Genomic DNA, 24,337 nt, shown 5'->3' on the forward strand with positions numbered 1-24,337 from the left:
CACTGGGTCTAAGAGTCTCCAGAGGCAGGCTTCAGGGTCCTGCTGTTGAGATGGGCACTCATCCTGCGGCAGCCCCGAGTCTTGGGGAGGGCTGGCATGGGCCTGGCTCCGCCCCTGTGGCTCACCAGGTGGGGACTGGGCACCGCGGTGGGCACTGGGGTGGGGCCCTGAGCCAACCCAAGGCCTGCGGGCCCGGGTGCTCTCAGCTACCATGGGAGCTGGTGCCAACAGGCTGATCCAGACCCTGCCCCAGGGCGGCTGCGGTCAGCACAGGGGCTCAGAGGCCAGAGGGCCTGAAACCCCAGAGCTCAAATCCTCTTTCTTCCCGGGGGTCTTTCACAGTCTGTGCTGTTCGGCTCCTCTCCGGGAAAGTCCTGTCCACTCAGAGGTCCTGAAGACCTCTTCCCGGGTTTTCTTTCAGAAGCCCTGTGGCATCAAGTTCTCTGTTGAGGTTCTGACCCCCTCTCGGTGATCCTGTGCATGGAGTGGGGAAGGGGTCAAGGTCCACTTTTATCCAGGGGACACCCAGTCGTTACGATGTTTGCTGGGCAGACTTCCCTTCCTGTGTGGTTGGCGTGCCCCCTTTGCCAACTGACCAGAGGTGGAGGTCTACCTCTGTGCCTGTGCATTAATGAGCTTCTCTCTCCTTGTGTCCACACCACACTGTCTTCAGCACGTCAGCTTTGTCATAAGGCTTGAAATCAAATACATTTTAGAGTCAGCTTGTCTGTTTCCTAAGAATAGCTTATTGGAATTTTGGTAGGAATTGTAGTAAATCTATGTATCTATTGAAGCTGAACCTCCAATACTTTGGCCACCTGATGTGAAGAGCTGACTTATTGGAAAAGATCCTGATGCTGGGAAAGATTGAAAGTGGGAGGAGAAGGGGATGACAGGGGATGAGATGGTTGGATGGCATGACTGACTCGATGGACATGAGTTTGAGTAAAGTCCAGACGTTGGTGATGGACAGGGAGGCCTGTTGTGCTGCAGTCCATGGGGTCACAGAGAGTCGGACATGACTGAGCGACTGAACAACAAAAAAAGTACCAAGATGAATGGAAACCAATAAAAAACTACAAATTCCCATTCATGAACATTAACGTAGGTCTCTAAAAATTATACTTAGTTTTCAGTGCAGAGGGCTTGCCGTATTTTGCTCAGTGTCACTTCTCCGCCCTTCGGAGTGAGGGTGACTAGCAGCATGCACAGAACTGCCAGCCCATGCCCCCAGGTGTATTCGCGGGATGCCTCCCATACAGTGAACCCACATGACTTCCTACAAGTCGTCCCGACGATGAAGCTCCATCAGGCTTATGTCGGGACACAAGCAGGGGGTGAGTGCCAGTCTGGGGCCATGCCGTGCGATGCTGGTGCCTCTCCCACGTGACCGCAAGCTGCTGTGAGCTCCCTCCCTCGTGGGGTTGGAAAGGGGGCAGTCCCTGCTGGGCAGGCACCGCGACCCCCAAGGCCGTGCCGTCTGCCCCACTGAAGGGAGCCACAGTGCAGCACCCGGGTGGCTGCGTGTGGCCGGGCTCTGTTTATGTAATTCCCTGCTGTTCACCGTGATCCAACGGAGATTTTTATTTTTTTATTTATCTTTAGACCCCTTTTCAGAGCAGTTTTAGGTTCGCAGAAAAAGGGAGAGGAAGGTGCAGAGGTTTCCCAAACGCCCCCTGCCCCACAGGTATGCGGCACCCTCAATCTCAGCCTCTCATTTTGACCTCTGAGCTGAGGTCACCCTTCTCTGACTGTGGCGCTAAGTCCTGACACTGGCCTTTGGTACGTTCTGCCGGACTCTTGGCTCTGGGCCTGGGTGGTTATAACGTCTTCCCCTTGGCCTTTCCTGCTGCTGTAGCTCTTTCTCCTGCTGAGTGCAGCCCCCCGCATCCACCCCAACATCAGAGAAATGACACAGGGTGGGCCTGGCCACTGTGCCCCTTACGAGTCAGGCTGGACAAAGCTAATACCTTCTGCAGCTGCCGCCTCACAGCACGGCGCAAGGTGTGCCTGGGTGCATTCCGTGTCCCCTCCCATTAGTGTCAGCTCAGGCCACGGGTCCCATGGCCTCCCGAGAGGCCCATGCGTCCCCTCCGCAGCGTGCGTGTGACCACTTTCCGGAGGAGGTCCAGGGAGGTGCCTGCCACACGGACTCACTGGGGTTTGCAGCCACCTTCTCAGGACCCGGGGCGTGGACTGTGGCTCAGAACTCAGGAGCCACGCCACTTCCAGGCAGAGTGAAGACTGCAGAACGTCTGCTGGCCAGGGCACACAGAGGGTGGGAGCCCTGTGGGGTGAGGGACTACGGGCCGCCGGCAGTGCGCTGACGGGAGAACAGAGGTGGAAACAGCCGAGGGCCGAGACGGGCGGGGACGGGGGCGCCACCTGTCGGGAGAAGCCCCCGCACACAGCAGGGGTGCCTCTGCCACGGTGCTGCTGGCGGGGGGCTGCGGGTGGCTCCCTCATGAACTAGCAGGTGAGGACTGGGGGCGGGCCGGGGTGGATCACAGGGACAGAGAAGGATGTCTGAACACAGCTTCTCCACTTTATGTGTCCAGAAAGCAGGCGGTCCCAGCCCCACTGGACACATCAGAGGCCCCGCCACCTGGAGCAGCACACGACGCAGGTGCGGATAAGCTCCTGGCCCCCCGAGGCCTCCCAGCTCTCGGTCTTGATGACGTCACCCAGAGCGCACAGCACCTTCACCCCGGGGCCTCCGAGACCCACTGTCCAGCACACTCAGACCCCTCGGGGCTGACCCTGGACAGGCGCAGGTGGGCCCTGGGGACAAAGGCCCTCCACCCCCAAATCCACTCCAGGTGAAGCCCGTTCCCTCCTCCAAACGTTCCCAGAGCCTCCGTGGGTGGTGCAGCCCAGCAGAGGGCAGTGAGCCGGTGCCCAGCTCAGCCATCCTCAGCACCCAGAGTCTTGGTCTTCAGGAAGACGCTCTGCATGGCCGAGACCCGCTGCTCGTCCTGGATGTTGAAGGCCTGGAACTGCGGGTGGAGCGGGACAGCAGGGTCATGGGCCGTCGGGGGTCCGTCGAGCGCTCCCTGGTCTCCAGCCTCCTCCCTCTGGGTCTTCACCTGTGCAGTCCTCCCTGAGGGTGGACACACCTGGGGCCCCCTCTCCCGGGCCCTTCCCTGGACAGGCCTGACACAGGGAAGCCCCCCCGGGGTGCTGGCTGAGAGCTCGGCGTGCACTGCCCCGCCCCCCACGCACCCTGGAAGGAGCCTGTGTGGGCTCTCAAGGGGGGTGAGAACTGGCCTTGGGGGACAGGAGCCAGAGGGGCTCTGTGGGGCGGGGGCAGGGAGACTAGCAGAGCCAGTGGAGCCTGGGGGCTCAAGGAGGGACGTGGGCATGGCCAAGGGACCCCCGAGCCCAGGGGAGCAGCAGGAAGCTGTCCCCAGGAGGCCCGGGGCAGCCGCACTCCATCACCAGGAGTGGAGCCCGGGGGCAGGTGGGCTCTGAGCACTTGTCCGGTGTGGGTTTGTGGGCGGTTCGGAGGCGCCGGGGGCAGGCCCAGACGGCCTGGTTCCCAGAGATGGGCCCTTGGCCCTTGAGGTCCCTGGCGGCTGGGGGCATTCACGGCTTCTCTGAGCCCAACAGATGCCCCCGCTGCACTGCCCCAGCGAGGACTGGCCTGCCCCACCTTCCTCAGCTCCTGACCGGGGCTCACACAGCAGGGCTCCGTCCTCACCCACCGTGACCCCACACCTGCCGGGTCCCCCAGCCTCTGCGCCCACCTTGTCCAGCAGGACGTCGAAGTAGGCAGTGGCCCAGTAGGCGGGCTCGCTGGCGGGCAGCTGCAGGAGCGCCCGGAGCCCGCTGCCCACGCGTGGCGGGGGGCTGCGGCCCAGGTGGGTGGCGTGGATGCGCAGGGCGGCCTCGGGCTGGCTGGCGAAGCGCTCGACACGCTGGTAGAGGGCACCCAGGTCCAGGCCCGCGTCCTGCAGCAGGTTCCGCTCGGGGTGCAGGAAGTGTGGCAGGTTCCTGGTGGCCAGGCAGCAGAGCAGCACCACCAGCAGGCGGTACACGGCGCCCTGGAGCTCCGCCCAGTCCTCCGGCACGGGGAAGAGCGTGGCAGCCCACAGCAGCACCGTCTGCGGGGCACCGGGTCAGCCCAGCCAGGGGAGGCCCGGCCCACCACGCCTCCCCGGGCGTCCCAGCGGCCCCCACCCTGACGCCCCTCTTCTCCCTGGGGTCAAGCTCAGGGCGTTCTGAGGCTCCCACCATCCTCTGGGCCTTTCCCACGTGCCCCGTCCTGCACGAACTCCTACTGATGCCCCGCAGCCCTACACAAAGTGCCCTGCCCGGTGACATCATCCCCGCCCTCTATGTGAGTCCAGGATGCCTGGATCCATCTCAAAGCCACCAGAATAGACTTATCTGCCCCCACCCAGCACTTCCTCCTCCCCCACCCCGAGCCCCGGCCAGGGGCCCTTCCTGTCGCTTGGCACCCCCTGCCGCACACCCCCTCTTGCTCACTGAGCCAGAGTGTGAGACCCCAAAGGACCCCCTCAGAAGCCAGCAGCCCCTTTGGGGAGAGGGGCATGGAGGCCTGGGGTGGGGGGCAAGTGGGTCACAGTGGGGCTCACAGTAACCTTCCCGCCAGGTCCTCCCCAAGCCCCACCCCAGGCGGGGAGCAGCGCCCCCCCCAACTGCTGGCCCTCAGAGGAGACCCCAGGCCCCCAGCCCAGCCACTCCCCCTTCACACAGGTCCAGGAGAGGCCACGCGGGGACCACAAACCTTCAAGTGGCCGAAGGTCAGGCCGGGGCTCCGGCCGCCGTCCCGCCAGCTCTCATGGTTGACACGGTCGAGGATGGAGAGGCTGTCTAGGCGGTGGCCCCGGAGGGAGCCCAGCGCCCCCAGCAGCCTGGTGAGCAGGTAGTCAGTGGAGACCCTGGAGCCCGACAGACATACCGCGGGCAGTCAGCACCAGGGCCGCTCAGGTGTCCAGGCACGTGCCTGCCCAGCCTGTCCTCAGAAAGGATGGCCCCCCGCCTCTGTGGCCGTCTGAGCCCCATGGGATGGCACAGGCCACACAGGGGCTGGCCTGGTGCTCACGGCCCACACCTGCACTTTTCAGGAACCACTCCTGATGGGCCCTCAGGGGCGGAAAGTCCCATTCCCAGGTAGAAGCTCAGGCCCAGAATGTGGGGGGCAGCTGGGTGCCCCCAGGCACATCCAGGCCTCTTCGTGTGGGCAGGCAGATACCACCGTGACCCACCGGGGGTGAAGCAGCAGCTCTGGGTGGGCGGGCAGGGGCCGGGTGAAGCTCCCAGGCTGGGCAGGTGGCGTCTCCCCTACAGGTGCCATATGGGAAGCCCAGACCCCTGGCTGCTGCACACACAGAATCTGGCCCTGCGGCAACGCCCACAGTGTGGGCATCACATGCCAGAGGCACTCGCTGAGTGGACTGGAAAGGTGGAAACCGGTGTCTTGTGAGCCCCCCCTCCCTGGGGGGTCTTCATGCTGGACGGTCACCGGCCCGCACGCCCTGATCTGTGGTGGGTATGTCACAGGACAGGCCATGTCCCCATTTACTCGTGAAAAGTGACTCTGCCCAGCTCAGCAATTCTCTTCCCTCTATGGGCAGGGGTCAGCCTGGACGCAGCCCCTGCTCTGGGCAAGGTGGCTCAGCTGGGGAGGCCTGGGGGGTGCTCATGGGCTCTCCGCTGGGACTCCCTCGGGGCAGAGAACCACAGAAGGGCATGACCAACCTGATGATCGTCATCCACGTCCAAGCATCAGCTGGACTGTGAGAGTGAGCCCTGCTTACGCAGCCACGCCTCGTTCCTACAAGTGTCCCCAGCCCCAGGAGCTGGGGTGAGTCACCCGGGCAGAGCATGGTGACCCTGCACTCCAGGCGCCGGGTCAGGTCAGGACGGGGCCCAGTCCCCAGCCCTGGGTTTGAGGGGAGCTCAGCCTCGGCCCCGTGCCCCCTGCCCCCCACAGACACCAAGGCGGCCCCCCTTCCCTGCAGGACGGGCCGCCCTTCCTGAGCACAGGCTCCTGGGAGGGACCCGGGACCCGAGGCGGGGCTGCGGGGGCTCCAGGGCCAGTGGGAGGGCCTGCAGGCGAACAGCCCAGGTGGGAGCTGTCCCCTCCCTCACGGTGGGGGATGCGCGTCTGGGAAGGGCAGAGCCCAGGGCCAATGCCTCTCCTCCGACACTGACCGCCCTCCCGCGAGGGCCCTCCCAGCTGCCCTGAGGCCCAGATCAGTCCCCTGGCCCTCGCCACTGTCCCACCTGAAGGGAAGGCGCCGGGGGGGTGGTGGAGGAGGCCGCCCAGGACAGCCCCCCAGAGTTCTGAGTCCCCCCTTGGTTCCTGACAGCAATTTCTCCCCAGGGGGACAGAGGACGCCTCCCCGTTCCCTAGCGCCGAGAGGCGAGGAGCCGGCAGTGGGGGGCAAGCAGTCTGGTGGGATTCCCGCAACCCCAATGGCAGCACTGTTCAGGAGCCCGGGGCAGAGGCAGAGGGTACCCCCGCAGGCCCCTCTGCCCGGAGTTGGGGGACAGAGAGGTGACGGGCCGCCCCTCCCGCCGGCTCCCTGGGGCCCTGCACACCCGGAGCGCGTCCTACCTCCAGAGCTCCGCGCTGGCCGGCACCAGGGCCGCCTTCTGGCGGACGATCCCTCGCAGGGCACCCTCAGGGAACCCCGGCACCAGCCGGGCCCCCTCCAGGGTGGGCACCCTGAGCCTCTTCCGCACCACGGGCACCACGTTGAAGCAGAGTGTCCTCCAGCCGCTGGACACCCGCAGGGACAGGCCGAGCTGCTCCTCCCTCAGGCTGTCCACGCTCAGGGAGCCTGCAATGGGCCACCTGCTAAGCCAGCCCCTCTCCCGGGACGGCCTCCGAACCCCAACCCCTGCGCCTCGGGCGGTGCCTCTAGCGAGGTACACTGACGCCGTGAGGGGGCCTTGACCCAGTGAGACCTGCTCACGGAACAAACGTCGGGATCTGCTCCCTGAAAAGCCCACAGGAGGATGCCGGGGGGTGGATGTCTAGTCCAGGGGTGCCCCCAGTGAAACCAGGCTATGGACCCCGTTACCCTGTGACCTGGGACCTCAGCCTCCAGAACACGGAGGAAATGAGCTTCTGTTGCTCAGGCCGCCAAGTCCCTGGGGTCTGGAGGAGATTCCTAACCCTTGGCTTGAAGAGGCTGATTTTAAGGCTGTGCCCCACGCCCCAGGACACACAGTGCACCCCCAGTCCCTGGTTGTCTCAGTACCCCTTTCCTGGACCCATGGGCCCCTAACCCCGGGCTGGCGGGTCATAGCAGCCCCTCTGCTGGGGACACCCTGGGTTGCTGGAGGTCGGGTCCCACCCTCCCCACAGCCTGGAGACCCTGCGGGTCCTCTGGAGGGTGGGGCGGCCTCTGTGGTGTTCCAGCTCCAGACCCCGAGGGAAGGGGCCTGGCTGTGGCTGGATGTCCCCTGATCAGGCCCTCCTGCTCCCCACTTCCCACCCCCGTGCCCCTATGTGACCCGAGAGCGCCCTCCAGGCTCCACCTGTGACCCATCCAGGAAGGGCCAGGCCCTGGGTGAGTGCCCAGTGGCCCTGCAGCCTGGGTGGTGAGGAGCTGGCTGGGCGCAGGCTCAGCCAGGAGGAGGCCCTGGACCCCACCGGACACACAGGTCGGGCACCAGAGCCCGCCTCCTTCTGCACATTCTACCTGACCTGCTTCCCATGGCCCCTCCCCCCCAGACCCCAAGGGGCCCAGCCTGGCACCCACGGCCCTGGAAAGTGCCACGGACCACCAGGAGGGGACGTTCCATGGTGTCCCTTCCCCCAAACACACACACAACTCGGAGAGAGCAGACGCTCTCAGGGCAGTGGGACGGGCTCTGTGTGCGGCCTGGGTGAGGAGAGGCCTCCCCTGCCCTCCCAGCGCTGCCCAGAGAGGGTGCCAGGCCAGAGGCCAGGGGCCGGCCCGCTGGGGCCCGGAGGGTGGGTCATCAGGTCCCAAAGGGAGTCCCCAGCACGTGCCCTGGAGGACGGTCTCAGCGCTGGTGAGCCCAGGAGCCCCCCAGGAGCCGGATGCGTGGCACCTTACACTCTGCACCACCCTCCCTGGGCCCTCCACAGCCCCCCGGGGTTCAGTGGGGAGCCTGCGTGCCCCTCACCCCCGTACGAAGACCCCTCCCCCACAACCTCCAGCAGGGCAGCTCTTGGGCCACCTTCTGGGACCCCGCCCAGAGCAGGTCCTAGCCCTGCCCCAGGGCCAATCCGTCCCCTGCAGGGCCCGTCTCCCCACCAGGTGAGCGGGGAAGGGGCCCAGGGACCCCCAGGCCATCCCATTCAGCGTGGTTGGAGGCCCCTATAGTGCAGACACCTGGGCAGTTTCACTTCCTCATCTGCCTTTGTTCACAGAAAGGTGGCTTGGAAGGCAGCCAGCCGCACCCACCGTCCCTGGCACTCCCCACCTCGGCCCGGCCCGTCGCACCGGTTCCCAGGGTGGGGGCGGCCTGAACCCCTGCACCTGGGCTGCCGCTTCCCTTTTAAGGCAAGTGTCAGAAGCAACGCCTGGAATTTCCCGCAGCAGGAAGCACGGGTGGGGAGGAGGGGCCTGGCCACTGGGCCCCGCGGGATGGAGGAAGAAGGCAAGAGCCCTGCCCAGCTGCCGGCGGTCACTGCGAGGCTCAGAGGGGACCGGACAAGACGCAGGCAGGGCTGAGCTCAGGAGCGCCGGCCCAGAGGGGCGCGTCTGCCATCAGCCTGCAGCGGGCCTGCGGGGGCCAGGTGGGCAGCCTCCCCTTCACATCAGCTTGCAGACAGACACCTGGCTGCCCCAGAACCTGCAGGACCTGAGCCTGGATGTACGGTCAGACCTGAGCTCCGTAAGCTGGGTGCCCAGGGCAGGTCAGCACCCCTCGGGTGGGCTGCTGTCCCACTCGCTGATGTGGGGACAAGAGGACTCCAGGTGACAGCCACAGTGCCTCATGCCTGTCCCCTCCCGGGGAAGCCGCACCCCCTGTCTTGTTTCCCAGGCCCTGCCCCTCGGCCCTGACCCCCTGGAGGATGCACTTCATCACCCAGGGACCCGCCGTGCTGGGCTGTCCTTCCCGTGCCCTTGAGGTCCAGGCAGCCCCTGCTGGAAGGGGGCCCACAACTTCTGGGCCTGTCAGGAGTGCTGCCCACGGCCCCCATCCATCAGATCACATCACCGGGGCAACCAGGAAGACGCTGAGGCCAGAGCCAGTTCACTGGAAAGTTTCCCCACAGAACCTGCCCAGGGCCAGCTAGTAACTGAGCGGTACATAGATACAGGCCTATGCACACCAGCACACACAGCCCCTCACGTGTGCACACACATGCACTCACGATCCCGCAGTCCCACACTTACACACACGCACACATGCTCACACATGCATGCACTTAGACACCCACATTTGTGCTCAAACGTGCACTCATGATCCTACAGTTTCACACTTACACACACACATGGGTTCACACATGCACTCACCATCGTGCTATCCCATGCTTACACACATGTATTCACACATGTGCTCACAATCCTGCTGTCCCACACTTACACACATACACATGCACTCACGATCCTAGTACATACACGTGTGTTTACACATGCACTCAGGGGCCTGCCATCCCTCACTTACACACACACACACGTGTTCGCACACATGCCCTCAGACCCCACAGTCCCACACTCACACACACACACCCTGAACAGTGCGTGCAGCGCGATCACCCGCACCTGGTGAGATGAGGTGGTGGTGCTTGCAGTACACGACGGCCGCCACCAGCCGGTCCTTGAGGACCCGCAGGACCTTGCCGGGCACGATGTGGCCACAGCACTCGGCGCTGCCCTCCAGGGAGGCCTCGAAGACGTCGTCTGCCTTCCAGCACTCCAGGCCGGCCGCTTCCCGGGGGAGGCCCAGGCGGCAGCACCCCAGGCCGCCCCCCGCCTCGGCGGCCCCCACCTCCTCAATCACCAGGGCCTCGGCGTCCACCCACAGGGGCACCTCCACGTCCAGCGGGCCCTCCGAGGAGCGCAGGGCGAACTGGAAGGCCTCCAGGTCCCGGGAGTAGTCCACGAGGAAGCGGGGGTCCAGGGCGTGCACCCGCCCCAGCAGGGTGAGAACCACGTCCTCGGCGCGCTGGTGCTCCTGTGCCCGGGACGCTGCCCGCGAGTGCAGGGCCTGCAGGTAGTGGTGCCACAGGGGCACCTGCACGGCCATGGCTGCGGGCACGGCCCGCAGAACGGGCTGAGAGGAGGCGCCTGCTGCACGCGGCCGGCTCCCACCAGCGACTGGCGGGCGGGCGGGCGGGGTGCAGCGGCTAAATAGCCGAATGGCGCCCTGGCTTTGAAGTGAGGGTGAGTCAACCATCAGCAATTAGGAATGTCGCGGGTGGGCGGGGCCTGGCTTCCCTCCCGCCACCGCGGCTCCACGGCTCAGGCCCAAGGGCGTCCAGGCTCCGGACTTTGCCCCTCTGGGCCCGGCCCCCACCACCCCGTGCTGTCCTGTCCCAGGCGCCCCCTTTCCACCCTTACATCCATCGCGGCAGCCACAGGGGCTCTGCGGGCCTCCCCACAGAACCGGGTGGGACATGGGCCATCCCCGCTCTCGGATGAGAGGTGAGCAGGCCGACGGCTGCACCAGACCCTTCAGTGGGAGCTGTCCACTGCAGCGGCCACCTCCCAGCAGCCTCTCTCTGAGGGCCAGGCCGCGAGGCTGTGTTTCCATGGCAACCCGCACACCACCCCCCTCAGGCACCTGTGCCCGAGTAAAGCAGGGAGCCAAAACCCGCTGCCTCCTCCCCCTGCAGGGCACGTGTCCAGCTCCGGCACCCAGCCCCAGGCCCTCGGACCCCCGAGGGCCCCACCTCCCACCTGCCTGCCCTTCGGCCTGAGAGGAGCCATCACCCCCAGGGCCTGGTGCTGGACCAAGCCCGGTTCTGGAGGGTGTCTCCCTGGGCCTGCCTGGCCAGCCTAGGTAGCCTCACCCTGCCGCCCCCTCCAGCACAGTCCAGCCCCGCCTGCTGCTTCACAAATCCCAACCAGCATCGGGACCTGCCCTGCCCACCCCGGACCCCGCCAGGCTGGCCCTGCACCTGAGTTCAGCCGCCGCAACATCTGCAAACAGTGAACATGGGGCCCACACCTGGCCAAGCATCTGGAGACACTGTCCCTGCAGCGCTCCAGGGGAGCCCCCGGCCCGCCCGGAGACACACAGGGAACTGTGCCCGTATCAGTGCTGTGGGCAGGACCAACATCAAGCACTCTGTTCCTGGTGCTTGGAGACCCCGCTAAGAAGCTGCAGCCCCCGTGGGGGTGTCTCTGCTTCCACACCTCCCGGGACGAGGAGCTCACCACCTCACAAGGCAGCTCGTGATAGTCAAGAGAAAACAGATTTGCATCCTCAGCCCTGGCCGGCCCTGCCCTCGGGGTTAGCCCAGGGCATGCCTGCCCCTCCCCCAGGGCAGCTCCAGGGGTTCAAGGCCACGCGGTTAGCAGCCCTCCTGGCACCCCACTCATCCTGCCTGCTTCCCGCGCCACCTCCAGGGAGGGGCGCTGGGGCCCTTCCGCCCTGACCCGACCCTCGGCACGGGGCCCTGCCTGTGTCTGGAGCCACCATCTGTGACTCAAGGATTCTCACACTGCTCCAGCGTTACCCTCCCACGAATCTCACAGCTCTCCTGAATTCGCCCAGGAGACCTGGCGACGCCTGTCTGCCCAAAGTGCCGAGAGCTTTGAGCTGCAAGGAAGGCCCACTCCATACCCAACGGGCCGCCTTGGGCTCTGTACTCGAGGACCCTGGGGCAGGGGCCCTCCCCGCCCAGGGCACCAGCCCCTGCCTCCCTGGAGCGCTGCTCCTGGTCAGTGACCCTGAAGGGCCGGAGGCTGGCTGTACACACTCCTCACCCTCCCCGTGCCCATCCGCACCCTTTGCTGGTGCCCCTGCTCCCAACACCCCACGCCCAGGCCCATGTGCCCCAGGGTCTGGCAGACCCCCTTGTACCCAGCAAAGTCAACGTGCATCTCCAACTTCCCACAGAGGGTTCTCCCCACCTCGCTCTGGTCTCAGGGGTGGCTGCTTCTGCCCAGCGAGTCCTGGATCTGCCCCCTGCCCCCTGCAGACTGTCCACCCCAGCCCACCTCTCCCCAGGCCTCCAGTCCCTGGCCCTGAGCCGTCAGGGCCGGCCCTCCAGGAGACAAACCTGACCGGGTGCCTCTCTGGTGTCACCCCTGCGTCCACGGTCCCAGGAACCTTCTCCTCCATCTCTGGCCGAGCCTCATGCCCTGCCTGCCTGACCCCTGACCACTACTGTGTCCCCTTGAGCGGCTCGGGCCGGCTGGTCCCCTGACAGTCCCTGACAACCCCCCACCAGGCACCCCCCAATGCAGCTGCCGGCCAGCCCCCCTACTTTTCCCAGACCTCTGCGGGGATGGGGGCCCCAGCGGGGTGAGTTCAGGCCGCACCCTTCCCCCTGGAGCCCCCCGACAGGGAGGGCCTCCTCAGAGTCCCTGGGTGGCCAGAGGCGCTCACGCCGCGGGTACTTGGCAACAAGAGGAACTGTGGACATGTGGAGCGGATGTCCCGGGAAGCTGGACGTGCGCGCCCTGCAGGGAGAGATGAGAGGGACAGAGGGGAGCAGGTGCCCACCCGGCAGGCCACAGACCCCGGGACCACCAGCCCGCACACCCCAGCGCGGAGGCACGGGAGCCAGGGGAGCAGGCGTGCTCAGTGCCCCAGCGGGTCTGACGAGCTCACGGCGGGCTGGAGGCGCAGGGCAGGTCGGCCTGTGTGTTTGTGTTGCTTCCGCCTCTCAGCGTAACTCAGCGCGGGAGCACGTATTTCAGGAATTCCCACATGCGCTGGAAGGGGTGCGTGTCCCCCCGAACAGGCTCCTGATCGGCGGCCCCCACACAGCCTCAGCACAGGTGACAGACAGTCCAGCTGGGGAGGGGCTTGCAGAGGAGGGAGGCTGGGCCCCCGAAGGACACTGCCAGCAATCATGCCCTGGACACCCTCCAGCTGGCCGGGGTCAGACCCGGGCTCTGGCCCCGGTCCTCACCCAGCGTGGCCTGCCTCGTCTGTGTCCCCGCAGCTCCAGCCCATTCGTGCCACAGCCCGTATCACTGTCCACCGCCTGACTGGACGGCAGACGTGTGCAGGGGTGCCCTGCCCACAAGGCTGAGCCTGGTCTCCTGAAGGCACTCCCCCACACTGTGGCAGGATCTGCCACTGTCCCTGTTGCCCGCGGCCCGGGCACTGTCCCCCTGACCACCTGTCAGCCTTGGAGGCTCTGCAGGCGACCGGGAGGGGCACAGTGGGTGGAGGGGAGGCCAACAGCCCCCAGGAGCCAGCCGGCTGCCTGGCTGTGTCCTCTTCTCCCAGAGTACCCAGCCCTGGCGTGAGCATGAGGGACACGCAGGACTGGGTGTGCAAGGGGGTGCTGGGCCAATCGACCCCAAGGTTCACGGAGAAGCCGGGAGGCCCTCATGTCCAGAAGCAGCCTCAAGAGGCCCGTGCGGGCAGGAGCGGGGGTGGGGCTGAGGTGTGAGGCCCCGTCCGTCTGTCCAGCAGGAGCTGCAGAGACCTGAGGGGGCGAGCCGTCTGGGTGCTTGTGGACACTGGGACCCCTCAAGGAGAAGCTGGCGTGCGGGTGACCAGCAACGGTCCCCAGGAAGGAAACCCCTGCCCCCAGCAAGTGGGCAGTGGACAGCTGAGCCATGAAGGTTTCCCAGGCGGGAAGGGAGCTGGGCGGGTCCAGACAAACGGGGTGGGCAAGGCCTGCGGTGACAGGAGGGCTCTTAGGGCCCCATCACGGTGCAGGGAAGAACGGGTGAGACGGGGGCCCCGGCAGACGCCCTCTCAGGCCCAGGGAGAGGAGCACCACCGTCAGGGCAGCCCAGGGCAGCCCAGCTCCCATCCAGGCCGATCAGTCAGCCCAGGGCCAGTCGCTCAGTCCTGTCCGACTCTTGGCGACCGCGTGGACTGTGGCCCGCCAGGCTTCTCCACCTGTGGGATTCTCCAGGCAAGAGTTGCTGGAGCAGGTGGCCACTTCATCCTCCAAACCCTCCCCTAGGACACTGCGTCAACTGCACAGCCCGACCCAAGAGTCGACCAGCTCTCTTCTGAAGGTGCCGGGTGGCGGGGGGCGGGGGAAGAATTTGCTTCCAGGTCTGCAGGCAGATAGGGGTTGCTCCTGTTTTTCTTTTCAGTATGTTTTTGTTGTGACCAAGAGGTAGCAGAAAACTGACAATCACATTTCCTTGCTCCCGCCCCATGAAAGTGGGTATCAGAAGGCGGGGTCCACAAGTCACTCCTACTCCCCTTCCCCAAGACCAGCCCCCGAGCCTGCCCACAGCAGCACCCTCAGGCAGCCCTCTGAGTGGACAAACACAGCTGGGCTCTGCTCCTGGGGCCTCTCGGGACCTCCCCCTGGCTGGAAACTCCCCGGAAAACCAGGGCTGGTGGTCCCCTGCAGTCTCTGGGCAGTGGCCTGGATGTCATGGGAGGCCCCCGAGCTGCACAGAGATGGGAGGAGTTGAGGCCCGACTCCCACGGCACACCAGGGCCCGCTCAGAGGACCCCGAGAGGCTGGCAGGCAGTGTCCCTAAGCGTGAGCCTCCCAGCAGCACCCCAATCCCGCAGAGTGTCACACACAGCCTCAAGCGTGGACAGAGGGCCAGGCTGGCTGGAGGTGCTGACTCTGAGAGGCTGGGGCCGCTGGGCAGCGGGAGGGTCAGCGGTTCCGGCCGGTGCCCGAGCCTGCGCCCCAGCGTCCAGGACTGGCTGTGTTTTGGTGCCACAGCAGGGCTCGCAGGCCAGCTTCTGTCCAGCACCTGCAGGGGACACAGCCCCAGAGGCCGCAGACCAGGGTCAGCGGGGTCCCAGCTGCCAGGGGAGCCACTCCTGTTGTGAGCAGTCCCTGGCCGTCCCCAGCTGTCCCGCACTCGCCTGCCAGGGGCATGAGGAGGCCCAGAGCCCGGGGACGGGGTCACGGAGGAGCCCTGCCAGTCAGATCCCAGCCGATCACAGCGGGGCTGGCCTGGAGGCTGCGAGGGTAGGACAGGGACTCCCGCCTTCCCTGGGGCTGCATGTGATTCGCCTTCAGAGGACACGTCAGGGCCAGGCGTCGCATCCATGGCCGGCCCGCCCCCCGCCATCTGCACGGCTGTCTGGGAGCCTGAGTGGCCTAAGCCAAGGAAGTCAGCTCTTTGCTGAGACTTTGAGGTCCCTTCCTCTTGGGGAGGGTCTAGGTCAAGGGTGGAAAATTCTGGGGTCCCCGGGGCCAGGCAAGGCCAACCAGTTCTGCTTCCACTTCCCCAGCCGTCACCCAGCCCCTGTGGTCCCCGTCCACACGTGGGCCCAGCATAGCCGGGCCCACGGGGAGTCTGCACTGTCCCTGGGGAGTCTGCGGGTGACTGTAGACGCAGTGCAGGACAAGAACGGGGTGAGGTTCCTGCTTCCGCGGGGGAGCAGTGCACAGGGCCAGGGCGGCCACGGGCTGGGCCAGGGCAGGTGGTCAGGGCCGCAGCGCAGCCCTCACTGCCCAGGGACCCCCTCTAAGCACCTCGGGGAGGCGCAGGGTCCACGGGTGGGAGTCAGGATGGCCGCGGTCCTCCCCAACCCAGCGCTGTCCCCGGCCCATCCCACAGGGCCCACGTGGTGAGCACCTCCCTGACACCCTCACTCGGTCCAGAGCATTGCCTGGGGGCCACGACCAGGTCCCAGGCTGAGCCCCACCCCAAGGGCCCTGCTGGTCCACTAATGGCCTGGGATAGAAGCCGCAGCATGGACGCTGGGCAGGGAAGCCCTGGGTGGTGGCCACAGGGCCCTAAGAGCCTTGAGGGGACGGAGCCTTGAGCCTCCAAGGAGAGGACGCTGGGTAGGGTGAGGACCGCAGACCCCTGGGTGCTCTGCTCCGCCACGAGGCTTCAAGGGGCTAGAACAGGCCGGGGCGGGTGTCGGGCAGGAGAGGCATGGGCAGTAACAGCCCCACCCACCCAGGCTCACCAGCTGGACTCGTTTCTGACCGTGACGTCTGGTCTGGACTCATCCGAGTGGTCTGCACTGACGCTCACACCAACCTCTGCAGCCCCCGTCCTCCCCCTGCCTGAGCACCCCAGGTTGAGCCCCCAGGTAGGAACCCTCCCCAGAGGGCAGGCTCACACCCTCCAAGCCCCCGAGCCCCCTCCCTGGGGGCAGAGGAAGGCCTGAGCTCCCCTCTCTTCACCTCACCCCACCCATCACCACTCCTGACGGGTCAGCGGCTGCCTGCGCTAGTGTGGTCCCAGAAAGCTTCGGGGGAGGGAGAGGTGGATGGCCCGTGGCAAGTAGGAAATGCACGACCCCGGGGCAGGTCCCCCTGCAGCGGCTCCAGGGGACTCAGCCTCCAGAAGGCACACCCAAGGGCTCCCCGGGCCCCCTGCAGGCTGTCCGCCCACCCATTACAGGCATCACACCACTGAACTCGAGTCCCTTTGCAAATGCTTGGACAATGTCATGGTTTATGATTCTCAGTCAGGAGGGACCGGTGTCTGCACGCCTCCCCCCTCCTTGTGTGTGGCCCCCAAGCACACAACTCCTCCCCGGCAAATGCCCAGCAGAGGGCTAGGGCCCTTCCCTGCATGGGTGGGGGTCTGGGGGAGAGGCCAGCCCCTCCCCCATGTAGTCACTCAGACAGCTTCACCCAGGGCGTCTCCAGGTCTCCGGGGAATCGGCTTCTGGACAACAGCGTTCCTTGGTGCCCATGGCAACAGAGCTGCCCTCCTGTTTCCAGGGAAACCAAGCCCTCAGCGTCGCGGTTGCTGCAGCAACGCCTATGGGTTCAGTCAGCCACACTGTCCTGCCAACTCAGAGGGGCAGCTGGGCGTCCAGGACAGAGGAGCCAGGTGCTGCCCGGGTGTGGGGCCAGTGCTCGGACACAGGTCCCGGCCCAGCCGAGGTCCCAGGTGGAGAGTCTCGGGCCAAAGAGCCCCTGCTTTCTCTTGGGCCCTGTGCACCAGCCCGTGATGAGTTCCGCCTCCAGTGAGCCAGGCAACGGGGACTCTGCTGAGCGGTCCCGGCTGGGGCTGGACGTGGTGATCAAGGTCAGTGCTGTGGCCACCCTCCAGCACCCTCCTGGGAGCGGGGACTGAAGGTCCCTTGGGAGGGAAGGGACCCTGGACAGAAAGACCACACCTCCCCGGCTGCAAGGGGTACTTTTCACATGCTCACGTGGTCAGCGTGAACAGAGAGTGACTGCATGCACACACACACACAGGAGAACATGCACACACAGGAGCACACACACACAGACACACGAGCACACACAGGTGCACACACACACAGACACATGAGCACATACAGGTGCACACACACACAGACACATGAGCACACACAGGTGCACACACACACAGACACATGAGCACACACACAGGTGCACACACAGGTGTCCACACAGACACATGAGCACACACAGGTGCACACACATGCAGACTCCAATAGGACAGAGCCTGGGGAGAGTCTAAACTGGAGGCTGGGGACCTCCACCCAGGCCCAGCCCCCCGATCTGTACTGTGTGAACTCGGGCAGTCAGCCCCCCTCTCTGCACCCCAGGCCTGCTGCCTGCACACTGGGGGTGGGGGAGATGGAGGACCCTCCCACCCCAACAGTCTGGCTCACTGCTGCCTTGGTGGCAAAGTGTGGGAGTCAGCGGGCCTTCCTGGAGAGCTGTGGGCCCAGAGGTGGGTGTGGCCCGTCCCAGGGTCTGTTCCGTGAGGCTCAGAAGTCCTGGTTCTGTCTTTCTTTATGGCCTGCACCTGGGTGACAAAAACCACAGCAACAAGGCATCACCCCCGACATCCCCCCTTCACTCCTGACTTGCAGCCTGGTGCCCAGCCCTGCCATCCCACCATTAAGAGCCCCACACCCCGACCCCCGCCGTCACCTGGCTCCAGCCATCAGAGCCAGCCCATCCCCACCCTGCTTCACCCCCTGGGGATCCCAGTGAACCCCTGGGAATCAGCTGACTCAGAGCCGTTTATTAACCCAGTGATTAGAAGCTCAGAGCTATGCTGCAGGGGGTGACACGGCCCCAGACAAGCAGACGGGTCCTCAGGGAAGAGTCAGTGCCCACGGCTGTGCTGGGATTAGATCACGCGGTGGGGTCATGTGTGCAGACGCGGGACAGGCAGGGACAACGGCAGGATATTTGAATCAGGTGACACACAAGGCAAGCACGGTGGCCCTGGGTGGCCCTGTCTGTCCGGCTCCCGTGAGGCCAGCCAGAGGTGAGCACCGGGGACCGGGCTGGGGCGCGGCCAGGGGAGGGAGGCCGGCTCACACCCCGCTGCCCCAGGCAGGCAGCTCCGCCCTGGGAGGGGCAATCTATCACTGCTTGGGATTCCAGGGAAGGAGAGCCGGAGACCTGAAGTCGCTGTGGCTACAGGCTGGTGCCCGCGTCCAGCAGTGGGCAGTGGTGAGTGGCACACGAGGCTGCCCCAGCTCCCACTGCCCACGGGAAGCTGTCATCTGAAAGCCGTGAGGAGCCCTGGCAGGAGTGCGTGGCCCACCCACCAGCATCTGTCATCTGCATGGCAGTGATTGAGATCTCAGGGCAATTACTCCTGGGCGAGCAGACGGGCTGGCCGGCGCCAAAGGTGCGCAGATAGGCCGTCCAGACAGATGGCAGGAGAGACGGCTCCTCCAGCCCTCCAGCTGCAGACAGAAACCGAGGGGCCTGGGCAAGGCGCCGCCTGGGGACGGGGCTCACGTGGGACGAGACCTGAAGGTGCTCCCCCACCCCCGGGGCCCCTGACACCCCGCCCGCTGCAGCCAGCTTCTCCCTGATCCCCTTCCAGCCTCCCACCCGCACCTAGAGCTGGACTGTCTGAGGGCCTGGACCAGAGCAGGCCAACAGGCAGAGGAGCCCCGGGCAGGAAGATCGGTTACTCTAGACCCAATTCCGTCAGAAGTTTCAGGAAGGTTCAGGCTCTTTCTTTTGGGTTACATTTTGAGTAGTGGTGTTTTTCAAGGAACTTGTCCATTATATGTTAATTTTCAAATTTGCTGCCCGAAGTTGTCCCTAACCTCCTCTCCCTGTCTTTCTGAAGCCTGAGATTCTGAGGCAGGGCAACCTTCCGCCCCCCAGTGCTGAGGGTTTGAGACCCAGGAATCCCTGGGGACCCAGGACCCTGGGGTGAAGTTCAAGCAAGTCCCTGGCAGGCTCGGATGAGTCAGTCACCCCCGATCGACACTGTTTTCATTGCTGATACTGGTGGCTGTGGGTCTTCTTTATGGTATTTGTCTTCTGTTTCATTGATTTATGTATTTATTTTTCCTTTGCTTTTCAGTTCTTTGGATTGTTGTTCTTCTCAATTTTTGAGATGTGTGTTTAGCTCATTGATTTAGTCTTCTTTGTTTTTTAAAAAGATTTTCACTTAAAAAATTGTAGTAAATTATGTGTGTATGCATGCTCAGTCATGTCCAACTCTTTGCAACCCCATGGACTGTAGCCCACCCGGCTCCTCTGTTCATGGGATTTTCCAGGCAAGAATACTGGAGTGGGTTGCCATTGCCTTCTCCAGAAAAACAAATTGTGGTAAATTATAAACACATAAAGTTTACCATTTTCACCACTTTTAAGTGCACAATTCAATGGCATTAAGTCCATTCACATTGTGCAAGTATCACCACCACCACCTCCAGAAGTTTTTCATCTTCCCAGACTGAACCCTGCTCCAGTTAACACTAACTCTCCACCCACTCCCCCAGCCCTGGTATCCATCCTTCTAACACTAACTCCCCACCCCACCCCCAGACCTCGTACCCATCCTACTTTCCATCACTGCAGATTTTACTACTCTAGAACCTCATATGAATGGAATCATGTAATATTTGTTGCTTTGTGTTTGGTTTATCTGCTTAGTTAGTGTTGTTCAGTCACTAAGTCATGTCCGGCTCTTTGTGACTCCATGGACTGCAGCATGCCAGGCTTCCTTGTCCTTCACCAGCTCCCGGAACTTGCTCAAATTCACGTTCACTAAGTTGATGATGGCATTCAATCATCTCATCCTCTGTCATCCCCTTCTCCTCCTGCCTCCAATCTTCCCCAGCATCAGAGTATTTTCCAATGAGTTGGCTCTTTGTAGCAGGTGGCCAAAGTACTGGAGCTTCAGCTTCATCGTCAGTGCTTCCAATGATTTCCCTTAGGATTGACTGGTTTGATTTCCTTATTGTCCAAGGGACTCTCAAGAGTCTTCTCTAATACTGCAGCTCAAAAGAATCAATTCTTCAGCACTCAGCCTTCTTTATGATCCAACTCTCACATACATACATGACTACTGGAAAAACCATAGCTTTGACTAGATTGATCTTTATCGGCAAAGTGATGTCTCTGCTTTTTAATATGCTGTCTAGGTTTGTCATAACTCTTCTTCCAAGAAGCAAGCATCTTTTAATTTCATGGCTTCAGTCACCATCTGCAGTGATTCTGGAGTCCACGAATATAAAATCTGTCACTGTTTCTACTTTTTCCCCTTCTATTTGCCATGAAGTGATGGGACCGGATGCCATGATCTTAGTTTTCTGAATGTTGAGTTTTAAGCCAGCTTTTTCACTCTCCTCTTTCACTTTCATCAAGAAGCTCTTCAGTTCCTCTTCACTTTCTGCCATTAGAGTGGTATCATCTGCATATCTAAGGTTGCTGATATTTCTCCCGGCAATCTTGATTCCAGCTGGTGATTCATCCAGTCAGGCATTTTGCATGATGTACTCTGCACAGAAGTTAAATAAACTTTATTTATTAGGACTGACAATATACAGTCCTAACATACTCCTTTCTCAATTTGGAACCAGTCTGTTGTCCCATGTCCGGTTCTAACTGGTGCTTCTTGACCTGCATACAGGTTTCTCAGGAGGCAGGTAAGGTGGTCTGGTATTCCCATCTCTCCAAGAATTTTCCACAGTTTGTTGTGATTCATACAATCAATAGCTTTAGCGTAGTCAATGAAGCAATAGATGTTTTTCTGGAATTCCCTTGCTTTTTCTATGACCCAATGGATGTTGGCAATTTGACCTTTGGTTTGTCTGCCTTTTCTAAATCCAGCTTGAATATCTGGAGGTTCTCAGTTTACATACTGTTGAAGCCTGGCTTGACGGATTTTGAGCATTACTTTGCTAGTGTGTGAAATGAGTGCAATTGTGCAGTAGTTTGAGCATCTTTGGCATTGCCTTTCTTTGGGATTGAAATGAAATCTGACCTTTTCCAGTTCTGTGACCATATCGTCCTCATCACCTGTACCCCACAGCCCCCAATCCACCACCAGCGAGGTAGGGATTTTCATCCTGTTTCCTCGGTGGGGGGACCATGGCTGGCAGGTGACGGCCGTGGGGCTGGACCCCACATCACGGAGGCACCAAGTCTTTCCTCCACTCTGCACAGTTCAGTTCAGTCGCTCAGTCGTGTCCGACTCTTTGCGACTCCATGAATCGCAGCACGCCAGGCCTCCTGTCCATCACCAACTCCCGGAGTTTACTCAAACTCACGCCCATCGAGTTGGTGATGCCATCCAGCCATCTCATCCTCTGTCGTCCCCTTCTCCTCCGGCCCCCAATCCCTCCCAGCATCAGGGTCTTTTCCAATGAGTCAACTATTTGCATGAGGTGGCCAAAGTACTGGAGTCTCAGCTTCAGCATCAGTCCTTCCAGTGAACACCCAGGACTGATCTCCTTTAGGATGGACTGGTTGGATCTCCTTGTAGTCCAAGGGACTCGCAAGAGTCTTCTCCAACACCACAGTTCAAAAGCATCAATTTTTCAGCACTCGGCTTTCTTCACAGTCCAACTCTCACATCCATACATGAACACTGAAAAAACCATAGCCTTGACCAGATGGACCTTTGTTGGCAAAGTAATGTCTCTGCTTTTCAACATGCTATCTAGGTTGGTCATAACTTTCCTTCCAAGGAGTAAGAGTCTTTTAATTTCATGGCTGCAGTCACCATCTGCAGTGATTTTGGAGCCCAAAAAAATAAAGTCTTACACTGTTTCCACTGTCTCCCCATCTATTTCCCATGAGGTGATGGGACCAGATGTCATGATCTTAGTTTTCTGAATGTTAAGCTTTAAGCCAACTTTTTCACGCTCCTCTTTCACTTTCATCAAGAGGCTTTTTAGTTCCTCTTCACTTTCTGCCATAAGGGTGGTGTCATCTGCATATCTGAGGTTATTGATATTTCTCCCAGGAGCATTTTAACCAGCAATTCCCACCCCGCCGCCCCCACCCCGCCCCCCGCCAGCTCTCTAGCAAGCAATTAAATAAACTTCATTTCTAGGTAAATATATATATATATATATATATTAGGCTTTGAAAATCATGAGGTTTCTGTAGCAACAGCTCAGCTCCGAAGTTGGAGCATGAAGACAGCCATAGACAGTGTGTCTGCAAATGGGTGGGGTGATTTTCCCAGAAAGCTTTACTTAAGGACAAGTGGCAGGCCTGAATCTGGCCTGTAGATGGAGTCTGCTGAGCTCAGGATTAGCGGATGAAGGAATAAAGGGATGGTCGTGTGGGTACCGTCATACAAATAGTGGTAGACAGTTGAGCGGGTGGATGGGCGTGGTGGACAGGCGGCCGGTTGGAAAAGTCATTGTCCACAAAGTGTGGCGGTGAGAGCAGAGGCCCGTATTCTGGAAACTGGCCTTTGAGATGAAAACTCACCGGATATTCTTTTCACCTCTGGTTGGAGTGTTGCATGCACACAAAAACATACAGGCATCTGAGTGCACAGCTTAACGTCCTCCCCAGCACTTGGCATTTCCTATCATTTTCCCACTCAGCCATTATGGTGAACATACAAGGATATCACAGGGCTTCCCTGGTGGCTCAAGGGTAAAGAATCCACCTGCACTGCAGGAGTTGCAGGAGACCGGGGTTCGCTCCCTGGGTCGGGAAGATCCCCTGGAGGAGGGCATGGCAACCCACTCCAGTATCCTTGCCTGGAGAATCCCAAGGGCAGAGGCAGGCTACAGTCCATGGGATTGTGAAGAGTTGGACACAACTGAGTGACTAACACTTTCACACTTTTCCATATGCATTTTCGAATCAGTTTGTTAATTTCTACAAGCTAAAAACCTTGCTGGGGTTTGGACTCGGATTCCATTGAATCTATAGATCCATTTGAGGGGGCTTGAGTCTTCCAATTCACAGGCAGAATCCATTCTTCCATTTATGTTTTTGCCAATTTTACTCAATGTCGTTCTCAACGGAGAGGCCTGGCACGTTTTACTATTACAATTGCTCCTGGGTGTTTGACCTGTTGGGTTGCTTCCTGTTTTTTAAATGATGGTAGCTGAGAACCCGACTCTGTTCAGAGGGTCGTTCCAGCCCAAGGCATCTTCAAAGCGCTCTGTCGCTGACCTTGCAAATGCAGAGGACCCACCCCGTGCGGGTCGCCCCACCGCCCACCTCCCCTGAGTCCATGAAGTCCACCACCCCCAAGGCTCTTCTGACCTCAGGAGGCGCGTCACAGTCTAGCGGCGGTTCTAGTTGCTGCAAAGCGGGTGCTGGCTCCCAGCGCCCTCCTGTGTCCTGCGTCCTCCCTTTCATTTTTGCTTTAAGATTCCAAAGTTGGGGGGACTGAAGGGGAGGGGAGGAAGGGAAAGGCACCAGGGGAGGCGGAGGAGGTGCCAGCAGGAGGCCCAGGGGGGTGGGCACAGTGATGCTGTCTGCGTTCTGCCGCTGTCTCTGCCTCAGGGTCCTCATCTGTACAAGGGTGAGACAGGTGGTCTGGGGGCTTCCCAGAGTCTGGGTGAGAGAGGGCCCATGCGTGGGACAAGAGCCGGGAGGATCTGAGAGTGCAGGGTGTGGCCAAGACCTGTGTGGACGGCAGCCAGGGTCCCTGCCCTCATCAGACGGGCCATGTCCCCCTTCCTGGCTCAGAAATGAGGATGGGGCCCCACGGTCCTCAGCAGAAGTTGGAGCCACCAGCCACCTCTCCTGTATCCCTACATCCTCCACCCCCGGCCCCGCACAGACACAGACTGGACGCCCAGGTTGCTGCCTCTGCCTCTTCCCGGACACCTGATCAGTGTCCCCTCTGGCTGGGGGACTCTTACTCACCCTTCAAGGTCCAACTCAAAGGCCACCTCCTCCAGGAAGCCTGTGTGGGCACCGGGGACACCAGAGCAGACAAGATCGACTGGATGCTTGCCCTCCGCAGCATCCTTGATCCGAGTCATTCTTCAGTTAGTGATTCAGACTGTGGACTTGGTTTTCAGTCATTCTGGTGCTGACCCGTGTCCATGTCTGCTTGTTCATTCTGCTGCTGACCTGTGTCCAACGAGCCTCCTTATGTGCCAAGCGCTGATGGGGCTGGGG

At 61.9% G+C, this 24,337-nt stretch overlaps 1 protein-coding gene across 1 annotated transcript; it reads right to left on the reverse strand.

Annotated features, from left to right (window-relative positions):
* Positions 1–2,527: 2,527 nt before the first annotated feature.
* On the reverse strand, positions 2,528–10,368 carry MAB21L4 (mab-21 like 4). The gene is made up of 5 exons (XM_043462201.1): positions 9,720–10,368; positions 6,587–6,812; positions 4,751–4,904; positions 3,747–4,103; positions 2,528–2,996 (listed from the first exon to the last, which is right to left on the reverse strand). Exons 1-5 carry the CDS (start codon positions 10,351–10,353, stop codon positions 2,904–2,906), a joined length of 1,464 nt encoding a protein of 487 aa, XP_043318136.1. The 5' UTR covers positions 10,354–10,368; the 3' UTR covers positions 2,528–2,903.
* Between the last annotated feature and the right edge of the window lie 13,969 nt (positions 10,369–24,337).

This window comes from Cervus canadensis, chromosome 2 (genome assembly GCF_019320065.1).
Source record: "Cervus canadensis isolate Bull #8, Minnesota chromosome 2, ASM1932006v1, whole genome shotgun sequence".
NCBI lineage: Eukaryota > Metazoa > Chordata > Mammalia > Artiodactyla > Cervidae > Cervus > Cervus canadensis.